This window comes from Neopsephotus bourkii, unplaced genomic scaffold, assembly GCF_033783945.1.
Source record: "Neopsephotus bourkii isolate Nb327-2 ecotype Australia unplaced genomic scaffold, CSIRO-AGI_Nbou_v1 NB_1634, whole genome shotgun sequence".
Classification (NCBI taxonomy): domain Eukaryota; kingdom Metazoa; phylum Chordata; class Aves; order Psittaciformes; family Psittacidae; genus Neopsephotus; species Neopsephotus bourkii.
Genome location: NW_026902109.1, coordinates 9,430,725 through 9,444,939, shown reverse-complemented (window position 1 = coordinate 9,444,939; position 14,215 = coordinate 9,430,725). Strand labels below are relative to the sequence as shown.

Here is a 14,215-nt window from a genome sequence, read left to right as displayed (position 1 = left end):
CAAAACAAAAAAAAAAGATTGCAATACTTGCAATCTTTCCTACCAAAATAAAAAAATATCCTGAAAAAGTTGGCAGCTCTTAGTATCATTTGCCTAAATTCATAGACTAGTTTACATATAAGAGCACATTACCATGACAACTTTCAGATCTTGCTAAATTCTCTCCTTAATACTTTGTTTTCTTCCCTGTACTTTCTCCAAGAAAAGTGATCTGTAATCTGGAACCTCCTCCACACACAAGGACCTTCATCCTGTATCTCTAAGTGCACTTTAAGTGCTACTGTTGCAATGAAGAGTAAGCTTAAAGCATGTTACCCTCAAAATCTTGCTTATAGAGAGGAAGCAAATAATTTATAGAAAGCCAAGAATTTATTGTTAGTATAACTGAAGTCTTAAGTCTAATCTAAAACTCATTATTAGTCCAGATCTAATTATTACAGAAAAAGAAAAAAACACTTCTATACAGAAAGAATTGCAATGATACAGCTGAAATTGTTAATACTCACGCTTCCTAGCTCTTTACCCTTTCCTGGTGTTATGCTCCCCCTGCCACTACTTCTCAGGTTGGTGGCTTCAGTGTGGTGGTGGTGGTGCTAAGGCTGGTCACCAGCACATAGGGTCTTTTGCTGGCAGGAATATGATATTGATGATTGCATCTTTCTCTCTCCAGGATCCACTTGGGGTCTTTATGTTTGCGAACAGGCTTTCACACCTTGCTGTTTCATTGCTGGTTTGCAACTCCGCATGATATTCAACTTCACCATAAGTGATGTATCTTGCATATGCTAGTAATGTGTTCTTTGTTCTGTTCTTCCATTAAAAGGTGGTTTCCTCTAACTCTACATCCGTATTTAATGGAAAACAACTGTTGATTTGTTTATACCTACAGGGTCTCCAGTGGCATGCCTGTGCCTCATCTTTCATCATCTTGTGCCTGTCCTCCTCCCCATTAAATCCTGTGTCTCCACCTCTCGAGGCCTCTGCTGTTCATAGCAGGCCTTTATTTCTCCACACTACATCCTTATATTGGTTCTAAGTATCTCATTCTGCACAAAAGAACTACTTGTTACTCCTGTCTGTACACAGCTGCAGTGGTACCATACGGATAAGCAAAAGTAAAACCAAATCATCTGTAACCATGTGGTCAGGAGAAAAAATGCTATTACAGCTAAGCCAAGTTAAAAGAAAACTTGCAAGCAGGTCAGCAAACGTTCAGCCAAAGCAAGCCTGGCATGACTCAGTGCTGAGGCCTTGAAAACTTAGTGCAAAGCACGTGGCCTGTTACTAACAGTGGCAATATCTGATACAGGGCTACAGGCGGGTGTCATGTCAGCAGACAGCAGTAAGCGATGCAGTAAGTAATGCTGCTGTGTTACATTCTAGCTGCAGTCACAGCACTGCCTGCTCTGCTGACAAAAATAAGGCACAGACCAGCAACATCTGGGATCTTAATTACTGCTCGTTCACTAGAACCCAGCCTGGTGTTACAGGCTCGCTCCAAGTTGGCTGGGCAGATACTTGAGTGGAAAAATAGCTTACTGGTGAGATCAGCCTGTTCAATCCAGGGAAGTGAGAAGAGCAGCTCATTATTAAAATAGAAGGAAAGACGAGGCAATTCCTCTGCCTGTCAAATAACCAGCTAAATCTTCTGAGAGTCTTTGCTTCACATGCTTTGTTACATTTGGTTACTTCTGCCCTGTGACAGTAAAATTTCTTGGTACAGGAAAGGCTGCTTTCACAAGCTTTTAAAAATTAATACTGTTTAGACAACATGCTTTGTTTTCATAAAATGGTGTTGAAACAGCCCGAGTTTCAGACAGATTTTTAAATAATCTTTTGCATATTTTCAGGAACAATGCCTGGTTTCACTGTAAGTACAATGAGCCCAGATTATCTCCCAGTTGCTACAGATGAGCTTCTAGTGTGTAAACAGGGAAGGGAAGCAGCAGTACCTAGTGTGCCTCCAGACAAAGGGAGTGGGATTGAAGTGGGGCTTCGCAGTTGGAGTTGGTGGTTTTTGCTTAGCTAGAGGCCTCCCAAATGACTTTTACCAAGTGTCTTTTTGAAGTCCCCCACCGTGGGGCCCTCCACAAAGCTCATCCAAATTAATGAAAGGCAGGCTGCACCAATTAAAACGTCGTTAAACCTGCAGAATAGATGCTAAGCCCATGTTGTAGTTTAATTCACAAATGGGATTGTGTAAAGCGTCTACCAGCTCTCCCTGACCCAAATCCCCAAAGGCTCGCTTGTCTGCTCACGAGTTGTGAGCGTTAACGTCTCCTCAATCCTGCTTCTAGGCCATGCCGTACCATGAGGCCTCCTGTGTCCCCTGCCGCAGCGATCGGGCAGCAGCCTGCCTCTCACTGCTGCTTGCAGGCAGCCCGCGTAACCCTGCAGGCTCTGGCCCACCCCCTTTACTGCCTGAGTCAAGGCATGCTGCCGGCCCCGCCATTGCCACAGCGGCTCCAGGCCTTCCCCCAGAGGCGGAGCTGGGGACCGGAGGAACAGCCAGCAGCGGGGCGCGCACGGCCTTCACCCCCGTTTCCCTCAGGCCGGCTGCCGTCTACCAGTCCCCGCTCTAGGCCGTTTTTCCTCCGCCGAGCGCCAGTGAACTCCGTCTCCCGCCGCCTGTGCCGTCCCGCCCCTTGGCGGCCTTCGCCCTTTCAAGGCCCGGGGCGGCAGCGCGGCTGCCGCGTCCCCGGAGTTGCTGCTGCCGCCCAGCGGTGGCGGGTGGTTCTTGTGGCGGAGGGGGAGCTCAGCTCTGACTGGAGCCCTCCCCTCGCGCCTCGCAGCGCTCAGTCGAGAGCAGTACCTAAGGAAAGGTTGGGGGTAACCCGAATAACTCGTCAGGGACGGATGAAAGGAAACCTGTGGGGGACATTCGTTCAGTTTAGGTCAGTTTCTCACTGCTGCTCCCCTGAGTGCGGTGATGACAGTTTGGGCAGGTGTTACCCTGTAGCCTGAGGTGACACCGGAGCCATGGGGGGTCCTCAGCACCTCAGGAACTGCAGCCACCCCTCATCCCAAAAACCGTTCTGGATGGCTCCCCTTGGAGCTCCTCCAGCAGACCATGCTGCCGCTAGAGCGTGAAAATCGAGATGCACCAAATGCCTCAGATCTCCATGTGCCCCAAGGTGAGCGCCAAACACTTGCAGGGTCGGAGGCTGTGGCGGGCATGCCACACAGATTCTGACTGAGGGTCAGCCCTGCCCTATGGCAGCGTAGCGTCAAAGCCCACCAGCAGCCCTCAGGGCTGTGCTGTGCCTGCAGCCCTATGTGAGCTGCTGCTCCCCAGAGGCAGCAGGGCAGTAGGAGCTACAGGCTTCCAGAAGGTTCTTCAGGCAGGTGAGTTGGCAGGGTCCTTGCTGGCCCCCTGCCAGTACTGGTTTTTGCAGGGGCTGGACAGTGGTTTCTTTCTCTGGGTTGTGGTGAGAGATGACACCAGCAAACAAGAAGGAAGGAACTTTGCACTAACGTGCTTGTGCACCCTGCCAAGACCTGTGGCCATTCTCCTGAGGAGGGCCCTGTGGTCAGCACTGCAAGCTAGGCTTACCTTGTGGCCTGAAAGGCTTAAGGAAGTCCAGCTGTTCCACTACTTTTATTTGCTTTTATTTGCTCTTAGTAACTTTCACAGGGAGGCATGCTGGAATTTTAACTAACTACTGAAGTGATTTCTTTAAAGGTCATTACTCCTGATAAAATTCTGCAGGTAAAAGAGGTGTTTTTTCTTGTGAGCTACTAATGACCTAGCCACTCCTCTGCTGCTCTCTTGGGTTGTGTTTGGAGCATACTAGCCGCAACTAGTCAATTTCCTGTGGAAATCTTCTCCTTCATGCTAAATAGTGATCTGCTGAAACTGGGGGAAAAAAAATTGTGAATTCTGCATTGTCTGATGTTGATTAAAAAAAAAATATTTTAATATATCTGATGTCTCCAATTTCACTAATATTTACAGGAATATATTTAGTTAATTTACTCTTCAGTTTGGAAATTTGCTTTTTTCCTTTTCCTTAAAAGACCAGACAAAATGAGTAAAACACGTTTCTAAGTGTTAACATCCACATCCATTATCTCCCCCATGGCAACAGTGTTTGGTGCCACACAGTTTGCCTTTCCCCACCATGCGCTACACAGCCCTTTCATCCCAGTCACTGTCCTGTATGCCACCTTGTGATCTCTTTTAATTCTATGCAAAATGTGAGGCTGAGGTTTATGTGCATACAGGAGTAGCTCATGGTAGGATCAGTAGGACTGTGAAAAAGCTAGATGTGGAAAGCTGAGCGTGAACAATGCTGATGGTTTGCTGGCTGGTGGAAGTTGCTGTAGTGTGCTGTAAATATATAGATGATGCTAACGTGAAACAGATTGGATTTTGAGTGATGCTGAAGACTCATTTCCGTAACAAATAGAAAAGAATTTGTGTGGTCATTTAGGGCATAATTGGCTACACATAGTAGAGAGTTACACATTGCTTGGGAGCTTATCAACAACTGGATCCATGTTTAATGACATGATCCATTTGTTTGCACTTACGTCAGTACTGAATGCTGTCCCTGTAGGTGTGAATGCTGTTTGAAAGGAAATAAGCATCAAACTGCAAGCTAAACATGAAATAGACCCTGGGCCCCAGGGATGCACCAAGGCTGAGGAAGGCACGGTCTTCACAATGAAAAGAAAACAATGAAATGAATGTTGAAATGCTACTATTTGGGCCTTTAAAAGGATTTTTCATCCCATGTATGCAAATACCAATTAGTTGTGCAAAGCCCAATTAGTAAGTAGCTTTGACTAGTGATCAGCATGCTTATACTATTAAATATCTTCACATAAAACAGGAAATGGCCTAATTTAATGCTGCAGAAACTAAGCAGGTTATGTCTGGAGCTTAAATAATAAGCAGGAGACAGAAGATACTACCTGGAAAGAAAACATGCTCTGTAATGTAGAAGTGACTGGTGAAGTGCATATACAGTGAAGACTTGGATATTTTTTTTTCTGGGCAGCATTTTGTCACAGTACCACTGTGTTGCAGGTTTAAGATTCCGGTGGAACTTAGACTAACACAGAGGGATCACTCTGGTAAACATACTCCTTATTAGGTTTTGGAAACTTAGGAAATTTTTGACTTCTTATGGAATTTCACTGCCGAAATGACTTTCTATATTTAGATAACGATTTGGAATACATATTGATTGTTTTGTGGGTTTGGTTTTGTTTGTCTGTTTATTTGTTAGCTTTTTTTTCCTGATCCAGTCCATTATACAGGGAATGAAAAGGGCTGTAAGTGGTTCCTTGCTAAAATCCAAGCATGCAGTTTCTATTTTAAAGCTCAAGTGTGTGTTTTTATGCTACAATACTGCTGACTTTGCTGTAGCTATACATAATTCCTTGCCCTTTGTCCAAGACATTTTTAACTCCATTGTACTGTTTTAAAGAAAACTGAACTAGAAAAGACACATGCTTCTAATTCAGTCTCTTTTTTTTTTTTTTAAACCTCAATGGAGATGGAAATTGACGTTGCTCTTGAGGGAAGCGTAGTAGATGGACCACAGCTACTTAATACCAGAGTCATTATTCATGCTGCACATTTCTTATCATAGAAGTACAAATTGTTCATGAAATTTCAGTGCTTTTATTTACACCATTTAGAGCACAGATTCGATCTCTTCAGTTTGGAAAAAGAGCTTGGTGTCTTCACTGTACAGAAATTTCAAGCAAAAGCTGACTTCTCTAAGTACTATGAGGTAAACGTTAGCTTGATAGCAGTAATTAAAAGTGGAGGATTTGTTTCTGCTGAGTCACTTCTTTTCTTATCCTATATGTTTCTGGGTAATAAACCAGTTTGTTACTGACTTTTTATAAGTACTCACACATACAGGAAGGCTTGTGAGTAGGCTGCATTTGGGAAATTCAGCTGCACCTGAGCCAAGTTCCTAATGATCGTGGGCCATCCCAGTTGCTGTTAACTTTAGGTAGACCCTGCCCAGTGGCAGATCCTCAATAGCCTAGTGAATTCAGTAGGAGTTTCTCTTCTAGTGAAAATTATGAAGGTAAAAAAAAATGAAAGGAGGAGTTCATCCTCTTGTGGATCCATGTCTGCTAATTGTACTGCTTCCAATTGTTGATCATTGCTCCTTAGCTATACTTCCTTGCCTTCACAGCTTGTTATTCGGTGACAGCCAATGGGGCAGTTCGTGTGCAACTCTAGTTCTGCTTCAGAAAAAAATGGCAGATTCACTGTGACCTCAACAAGGCCAACAGCTTTTGTCAAATCTGCCTATCACAGATAAGAAGCTGGAGTTGTGCTCTTTTCCCTATTTTTAACTCACATAATTATGGTGTCAAAATGTTGTGTAAACCAAGCTGCAGTGTGTTTGCAACATTAGGGCTTATGTGGCTGGTCTAACACTTCCTTATAATTACAGTCTGCATATTTGCAGCAGGTGGCTGAGCTGCAGGAGGTGGTAAGAAGGCTAGGTAACATTAGGGAGGTTGAGAGGGTGTTAGATAGCTGATTCTAAATGCAGTCTGCAATGGACCCACAGCCTGTGGTCAAACAGAGGGAAGTTACTGAGAAGTATCTGCAAACACCCATCTCTTTTAGCATAAACATGGTGTGGCCTGCTGTTTACAGCACAGTTCACTCCCTATGCGCATGGGCTCAGGTCTGGGTCACTCCTTGCTAGCTCAGGTAGCTTATCACCTTCCCCTACAGACCTGCTCCCAGGGAACGCAGGTGGATGTTCCCTAATGAGGACAATCTTTTGTAACAAGAATGGAGGTGGTGCAGATGTATTTTTGTGTGTCTCTCCTACTTTTCGTTTCTTGTCTCTGAATTACCAGCTCCAGTGCATAAACAAGTGATTGTTTTCATAGGGAAAACAAGATACAGAAATTATGCTAAATGAACCAGCTGTTGGTAACCTCTTTCTTTGGAGCAGACATTGCAAGACTAATTGGCAAAGAAGCATGAAGCAGAACTGGCTGTCAGGGAGCCCCATAGTGCCTTGCACCATGGCCCTTTCTTCCTTGCTTGGAAAAAACCATGGTAACTCGCATCCACAGCCTTGAAATTAATCCTATTAGACACTCTTCTGGAAAAAAAAAAAACAAAAAAATCAACCATCACCACCCCAAAAAACCCATAACCCAACACAAGAGGCATACAGGCATACATTTTGATTAATCCAATATGAACATATTATAAAGACACACCCCTCCCATCATGCTTCACATTTCCATATGCTCTTGAATAGAAATGAGCTCAAGACTGTTGGGAGCTTCTGCTGTTTCAACTGTTTTAAGGGTGACAGAACACTGGAATAGGCTGCCCAGAAGGGTTGAGGAGTCTCCCTCTTTGGAGACATTCAAAACCCACATGGATATGTTCCTGAGTAACCCACTCTAAGTGGCCCTGCTTTGGTAGGGGGGTTAGAGTAGAGGATTTGTAGATGTCCCTTCCAACCCTAATAGTTCTGTAATTCTGTGATATGAACCCATTAATCATATTGAGCTGAATTATCTCAAGGACAAAATTTCTGTAAATGCCATGGGAGCTGGTGGCTTAATAAAGGAGAGAACCCAATGGGTTCTCTGACAGATGGCAATACTGACAGGTTTTATGTTGTCTGTTCTCTTTGGCATCAGTTAAATGTACAGGCAGCATGGGCTCAGTCCTGCATTGGCTGTCCCTTCATGTGGAGTTACCACAAAAACAGATGGAGCTGCTGCTGCTGTGAATAAGGATAGTGGTGGTGGTTAGGCAATCACCTGTAGGGAAACAACATGTTGTTGATCACACTATTTGTGTTGTTTCAAAGGGAGCAATAACCAGTACTGAAATACTTGATTTGAGAACTTGAAATCAGCCATGCTAACGACTTGTAGATTTTCACTGTCTAACTCTCCAGCACAGAGCCTTTGGAGATTTTAGTGTGTTTTTCCCCAGTTAATTTGTCTGTTGCATATGGCTCCTGTATAAATAAGTCTTCTGTGTTTTCATTTAAAAAACAAAAACAAAACAAAAAATAGAGTTTGAAACATAGTCCTAAGTTAGTGAAACCCCTACAACAGGAGGGGTTGTTAGAAAACACTAAAGATTAAAAGGAAAATAACCATATTAGGAGGGGCAATGTTGCTTCAGTATTACTGCACTGAATATTAATAGTGAGACTTGCAGAACCTATGTGTCGTGGAAAAATAACTTTCTTTTTTTTTTTTAAGGCAGAATTGTAGTATAGACAGATTCCACATTTGCAATAAAATAGGAAGAAATTTCAGGTTGAGGAAAAGGATCACACACCCTGGTATATGTGGGAGGTTTTCTGGTTGCAGAAGAACGGAGGTTGTTTTATTTTATGTATTCAGCAGAAGTTATAAGAAGTGGTAAGTGGGCGTATTTGGATTTCAGTCCATCCTCGTTAGCTCTGTCACCTTACAGTCTCAGAAACGTTAAGGCTTAGGAGGAGGCCGTGTTTGTGTTTCCTATTGCCCTCTACAGGGTCTCAGGAGTAAAACACCAGCTCAAAAATACGGAAATACGCTGTATTAAACATATTAACAGCAAATTGCACACTACAAAGAAGAAAGATGAAACGTTTTATTAAGCATTATTTACCTCCGAACAATACACTGCTGCCTTTCTATGGCTAAGCTGGAAAATCGCATGTATAACTTATTGATTTAAAGAGCTTTAAGCACAAAATTCCACCGCGATCCTTGCTACTTTCTGTTATTACTTGATGTGTTGCAAACCCAGTGATACTCTGTTTTGCGGCTGGAACAAACTCAGATTCCCCCCCCCAAAATAGAGTTCTTGTTTTCACAACATTGCCATTTGAATCTACAAAATTTTTGGGGAAATAAGCATATTCCTATTCGTCAAACAGTGCTTTTTAGTGTGAATTTAACTCCACTTCTGAAGAGCCAATAGCATTTGAATGCATTCCAAATTCCTTTGTAATTCACGCTTAGAAGCTTAGTCAGGCTGGAAATCTGCAGAATAGCTTTGGGTTACATGAAAACAAATATTACAGTGCTGAACAGGAATACCTTCAAATCTGTTGGAGACTTTTTCTATTCAGTTCTATAGATCTTGAGTCTGACCATTATTTGCTCTCTCTTTGAACAAAAAGTTTCAGGGAACTACTTGCACGTTCACATTTGTGTAGTGTTCAGTATGTCTCTGCTGTGCAGTTGTAAATGTAGGCCATGACTCAGCTTTGCCTCAGCATTCTCATAGAGTGGATCTTTTTCCTAGTACAGGTAGGGCTGATATTACTTACACCAATTTCTGTTACAACAGTATCTGTTTAGAGGTTTATATCTCAAATAAGATATTTGGTCTGAAATTTTTCATAATGGTGAGGAATGATGCTTCATATCAGGGAAAAGTCTTTTACTCTCTACACACATTTGAATGAATTTTGAATTATCCTGTCCTGGGTTTAGCAGCAGCAGTCATTTTTCTCCTTCTTGGTAGCTGGTGCAGTGCTGTGTTTTGACTTTTGGGCTGGGAACAAAGCTGATAAAAATGATGTTTTGGTTTGGCCAAGGACTTTGTCAGCCTCATGCTCTGCCAGGGAGGAGGGGAAGCCGGGAGGAAGCAGAGACAGGACACCTGACCCAAAGTGACTGTCGTGGTTTAACCCACAGCCAGACAGCTTGTTACCCACTCCCCCCCTTCTTGCGCTCCCCCTACTCCTGGGGGAACGGAGAGGAGATAACTCGCCCCCCTCAGCCTGACCAAGCACCGACCGATACCTCCTCCAACCCTGCCGTCCACCTAGTCCTTCTGGCTCACTCCCAGTTACATCCTGGGCATGACGTGCTGTGGTATGGAATACCTCTTTGGTCAGTTTGGGTCAGGTGTCCTGTCTCTGCTTCCTCCCAGCTCCCCTCCTCCCTGGCAGAGCATGAGGCCCACAAAGTCCTTGGCCAAACCAAAACATCATTTTTATCAGCTTTGTTCCCACCCGAAAGTCAAAACACAGCACTGCACCAGCTACCAAGAAAGAGAAAAATGACTGCCACTGCTAAACCCAGGACATTATCCACCCCTTATTCCATACCATTCACGTCATGCTCAGATCCCACATTTTCAATATACCATCACTCTTATCTAAGTGCACTCTCATCGTAGTGCATGGACCAGTCCCTATAAAGCTGCTGAGTCCATCTGGTCCATGATGCCAGGCTCCATCTCTTGTAACAGTCTTCCAGAGCAGGAGAGGCTGTGTGCAGTGTTCACACACATGAATAACCTGGGCAGTAGTGTCCATTGTTAGGTCCACCCCTCGATCATGAGTCCATCTCGATGTTGCATCTCTGCTCTGTTGGCCTTAAGGGTCATGGGCCCACCAGGCTCAAAATAATTCATTGTCCTTCCATCTCCAATGCTTCCAAAGCACTGGAGGGGCCCAGTGGACTAGATACTTGCCCATACTGTCCCACATGCCCTGCCACTCATGGCTGTCCAGCCTTGGGGAAAACCTCTTGGTCCTCCCATATTGTTGTCTAACCCCAGACAAGACCCAAACCCGACTCTGCTTAAATTTTGGGATCAGACACAATGGTGGTGGTAAAACACACTCTGTGTGTGTGCCAACATAGTGAACACCATCACAATCAGCAGGCAGGTCCCAAGGGTACCCAAAGGCCATTCAAAACCTTCAGAACTCTCAAGCGATGATGTTGTACTTGTCACTGGGGCTGGTGTAGCTGCTGTGCTTGCCGGCTCTCCCACCACCAGCTTCTCTTTTCCTGAGTCCAAATTTTCCTCCTCTGCCTTGCTGGGAAATGCTGCGACGTCTCCTGCATCCTCCTGGGGCTCGGCGGGCGGCTTCCGGGGAATGCTCTCGGCCGTCGCGGGGCTCGGCTCCGTCGTGGGGCTCGGCTCCTCCGCCGCCTTCTCCCGCTGCTCGGCAGCCGCCTCCTTCCGCTCCTCGACCGTCCCGACCTCCTCCACCGGCAGCCGTCCCCTTGCGGCCTCCGGCCCCGCTCCCGCTTGGTGCCCGGGGCCGCTCTCCCGGGCCGCTTCAGCAGCCGTCGGCTCCCCGGGCCGCGCCCCCTCGGCTCCCAGCGCCTCACGCAGACGGAGGCGAGGGCGAGGGCCAGGACGGTGAGGAGCAGCCGGACGGCCAGGTCCCAGTCCACGGCCACGTCCGTCCCGCCCTGCTGCTGGAGCCCGCCCGTATTACAAGTCATTGCCATAAAGTACAGTGAGACAGGAACCTTAGCCCAAGCCCCACACTTGATAAACACTAACACAGCAAATACCGGCTCTAAGTAAGTTACAACATTCTGAAGCTGTGCGATGAAGAGGAACAACTCTGAGAACCAGTAAATCAGCATTGTGCCAAGTGACTATCAATCCGGTCAGATCTGTCGTTATCTCAACCCCTTGTGCCCCACGTTGGGCGCCAAAAAAGAACTGTCGTGGTTTAACCCACAGCCAGACAGCTTGTTACCCACTCCCCCCCTTCTTGCGCTCCCCCTACTCCTGGGGGAACGGAGAGGAGATAACTCGCCCCCCTCAGCCTGACCAAGCACCGACCGATACCTCCTCCAACCCTGCCGTCCACCTAGTCCTTCTGGCTCACTCCCAGTTACATCCTGGGCATGACGTGCTGTGGTATGGAATACCTCTTTGGTCAGTTTGGGTCAGGTGTCCTGTCTCTGCTTCCTCCCAGCTCCCCTCCTCCCTGGCAGAGCATGAGGCCCACAAAGTCCTTGGCCAAACCAAAACATCATTTTTATCAGCTCTGTTCCCAGCTGAAAGTCAAAACACAGCCCTGCACCAGCTACCAAGAAAGAGAAAAATGACTGCCACTGCTAAACCCAGGACAGTGACCAAAGAGGTATTCCATACCACAGCACGTCATGCCCAGGGGGGAACTGGGAGTTACCCGGAAGGACAGGGGGTCTGCCGGGTCGGACTCGTTGTTCGGCGGGTGGTATTGTACTCTTTTCCCTTGCTATTATCTCTTATCATTGTTGTTAGTGGTGGTAGCGGTGGTGATTTGTGTTGTACATTGGTTGCTGGACTGTTCTTATCTCAGCCCATGGGAGTTGCATTCTTTCGATTCTCCTCCTCATCCTTCTGGGAGCGGGGAAGGGAGGCAGCCCTTGGGAAGGGGGGGGACATGGGCCTCGACTGCTTCCAGCCCGGCACCACTCACTGGGGGTGAGTGCAAAAGCTGTCTGGCTGGGGTTAAACCACGACAGTTCGTTTTGGTGCCCAATGTGGGGCACAAAGGGGTTGAAATAACGACAGATCTGACGGGATTGATAGTCACTCATCACAATGCTGATTTATTGGCTCTCAGAGTTGTTCCTCTTGATCTCACAGTTTCAGTATATCGTACCTTACTTCCATCTGTTATTTGCTGTATTAGTGTTTTTCAAGTGTGGGGCTTGGGCTAAAGTTTTTGTCTCATTGTACTTTATGGTAATGACTTGTAATACAATAGAATTATTGATCATGAAACTTATCTGGCTTATGTTCCCAGTATGGTCACCACCTTTATACTTTGGGAGGTATATAATAGAAGTGCTTAGCAATTACACATCTTTTTTCTCCTTCTCGGGTGGTCAACCTGTGAAGGAGACATTCTTTTACCCTCCCAGTCCTCCCCCCAGAGCATTTACAGCATCATTTGAGAGTTTTGAATGGCCTTTTAATGCTGTTGAGACTTGTTTGCTGATTGTGATGGGGATCACCATGTTGGCACGTATACAGAGTGTATTTTGCCCACAACTATTTCGTCTGTTTTCAAAAGTTAAGCAGAGTCAGGTTTGGGTCTTGTCTGGGGTTAAACGACGAAGTAGGAGGACCAAGAGATTTTCTCTGAGGCTGGACAGTCATGAGTGGCAGGGTGTGTGGGACAGTATGGGCAAGTATCTAGGTCAGTGGGCCCCTCCAGTACTTTGGAATTTCACCACCGAACAACTGCAAAATCCAGAAGAATTAGTAAAACACTTAAATGAGGTGTGTGGTCATTCTGGCCATACCAGAGACAGACAAATCATGGCAACGTGCTGGGGTTTGGCCTATGCTTACAGGGCCATGTTCAATACTTTCCAGCACCTTCAAAAGGAAAAAAATGTCCATGGATCTGAGGGCAAAGCAACAGTCAGTACAGTTACTCCAGCTCCAAGCACAGCAGCTACACCACCCCCAGCAACAAGTACAGTCGCTACTCAAACTTTGACTGAAATGAACAGTGCAAGTACAGCAGCTACTCAAACTTGCTGCAACAGACAGCGCAGCTATCCCAGCTCCAAGCACAGCAGCCACACCACCCCCAGCAACAAGTACAGTCGCTACTCAAACCACAGTGATAATCACTGCAACTAAACCAGAGGACCAATTCGTACCAATATCGGTTGCCCCTGTATGCAAGAGAAAAAGCAAAAAGGAGGCAAGAAGGTTAAAGCAAGAGGAAGAAACAATGTATTCACTACCCGATCCAGAACCTGATCAGGAGTCATCATCACATGATGAAGAAGAAGAAGGAGAGGTGACTTCTCGACTTTGGACCTCAACCGAGCTACGGAATATGCGAAAAAATTTTACCCGTTAACCAGGGGAGCACATCATCACCTGGTTGCTCCAATTCTGGGACAATGGGGCCGATGGTCAACAAACTAGAAGATACAGAAGCCAAGCAGCTGGGATCACTTGCTAGAGAAGGGGGAACTGACAAAGCAATTGCAAGAGAGAAAAAGTCCCTCAGTCTTTGGAGGCGGCTCTTGGCAGCTGTCAAAGAAAGGTTTCCATACAAGGACGATGTTATGAGTCGTTCGGCCAAGTGGACTACTATAGACAAAGGTATCCAGTCTCTGAGAGAATCAGCCGTCGTAGAGATGATCTATCACATCAAGCTGAATAACGGGAATATACCCAGAGATCCAGATGAAGTCGAATGTACACGACCCATGTGGCGAAAACTTACATGGAATGTATCATCATCATATGCCCATTCATTGGCAACAGTAACCTGGAATGACATAGTACCACTAACAATGGATGAAATGATTCATAAACTCCACGAGTTCGAAGACAGTCTCACCCCTTCCATCATCTCAGCTGTGGAAAAACTGTCCCAGGATCTCAAACAATTGAGGGACGATATATCTGACTTATCCAGCTCCTCGCGTGTACCAACACACATTTCAGCTATTAACAAAAGGTGCCCCATTGTTCGAGAGAGGA

At 45.8% G+C, this 14,215-nt stretch overlaps 1 protein-coding gene across 1 annotated transcript in view; it reads left to right on the top strand.

Moving 5' to 3' along the window:
- The first annotated feature begins 2,767 nt into the window (after nt 1-2,767).
- Nucleotides 2,768-14,215, top strand: part of GRID1 (glutamate ionotropic receptor delta type subunit 1) — a 604,451-nt gene continuing 593,003 nt past the window's right edge. Inside the window, exon 1 of the mRNA XM_061373714.1 lies at nt 2,768-3,134. Within this exon, the coding sequence (XP_061229698.1) occupies nt 3,071-3,134 (64 nt within the window). The 5' untranslated portion in view covers nt 2,768-3,070. The remainder of the gene's footprint in view (nt 3,135-14,215) is intronic.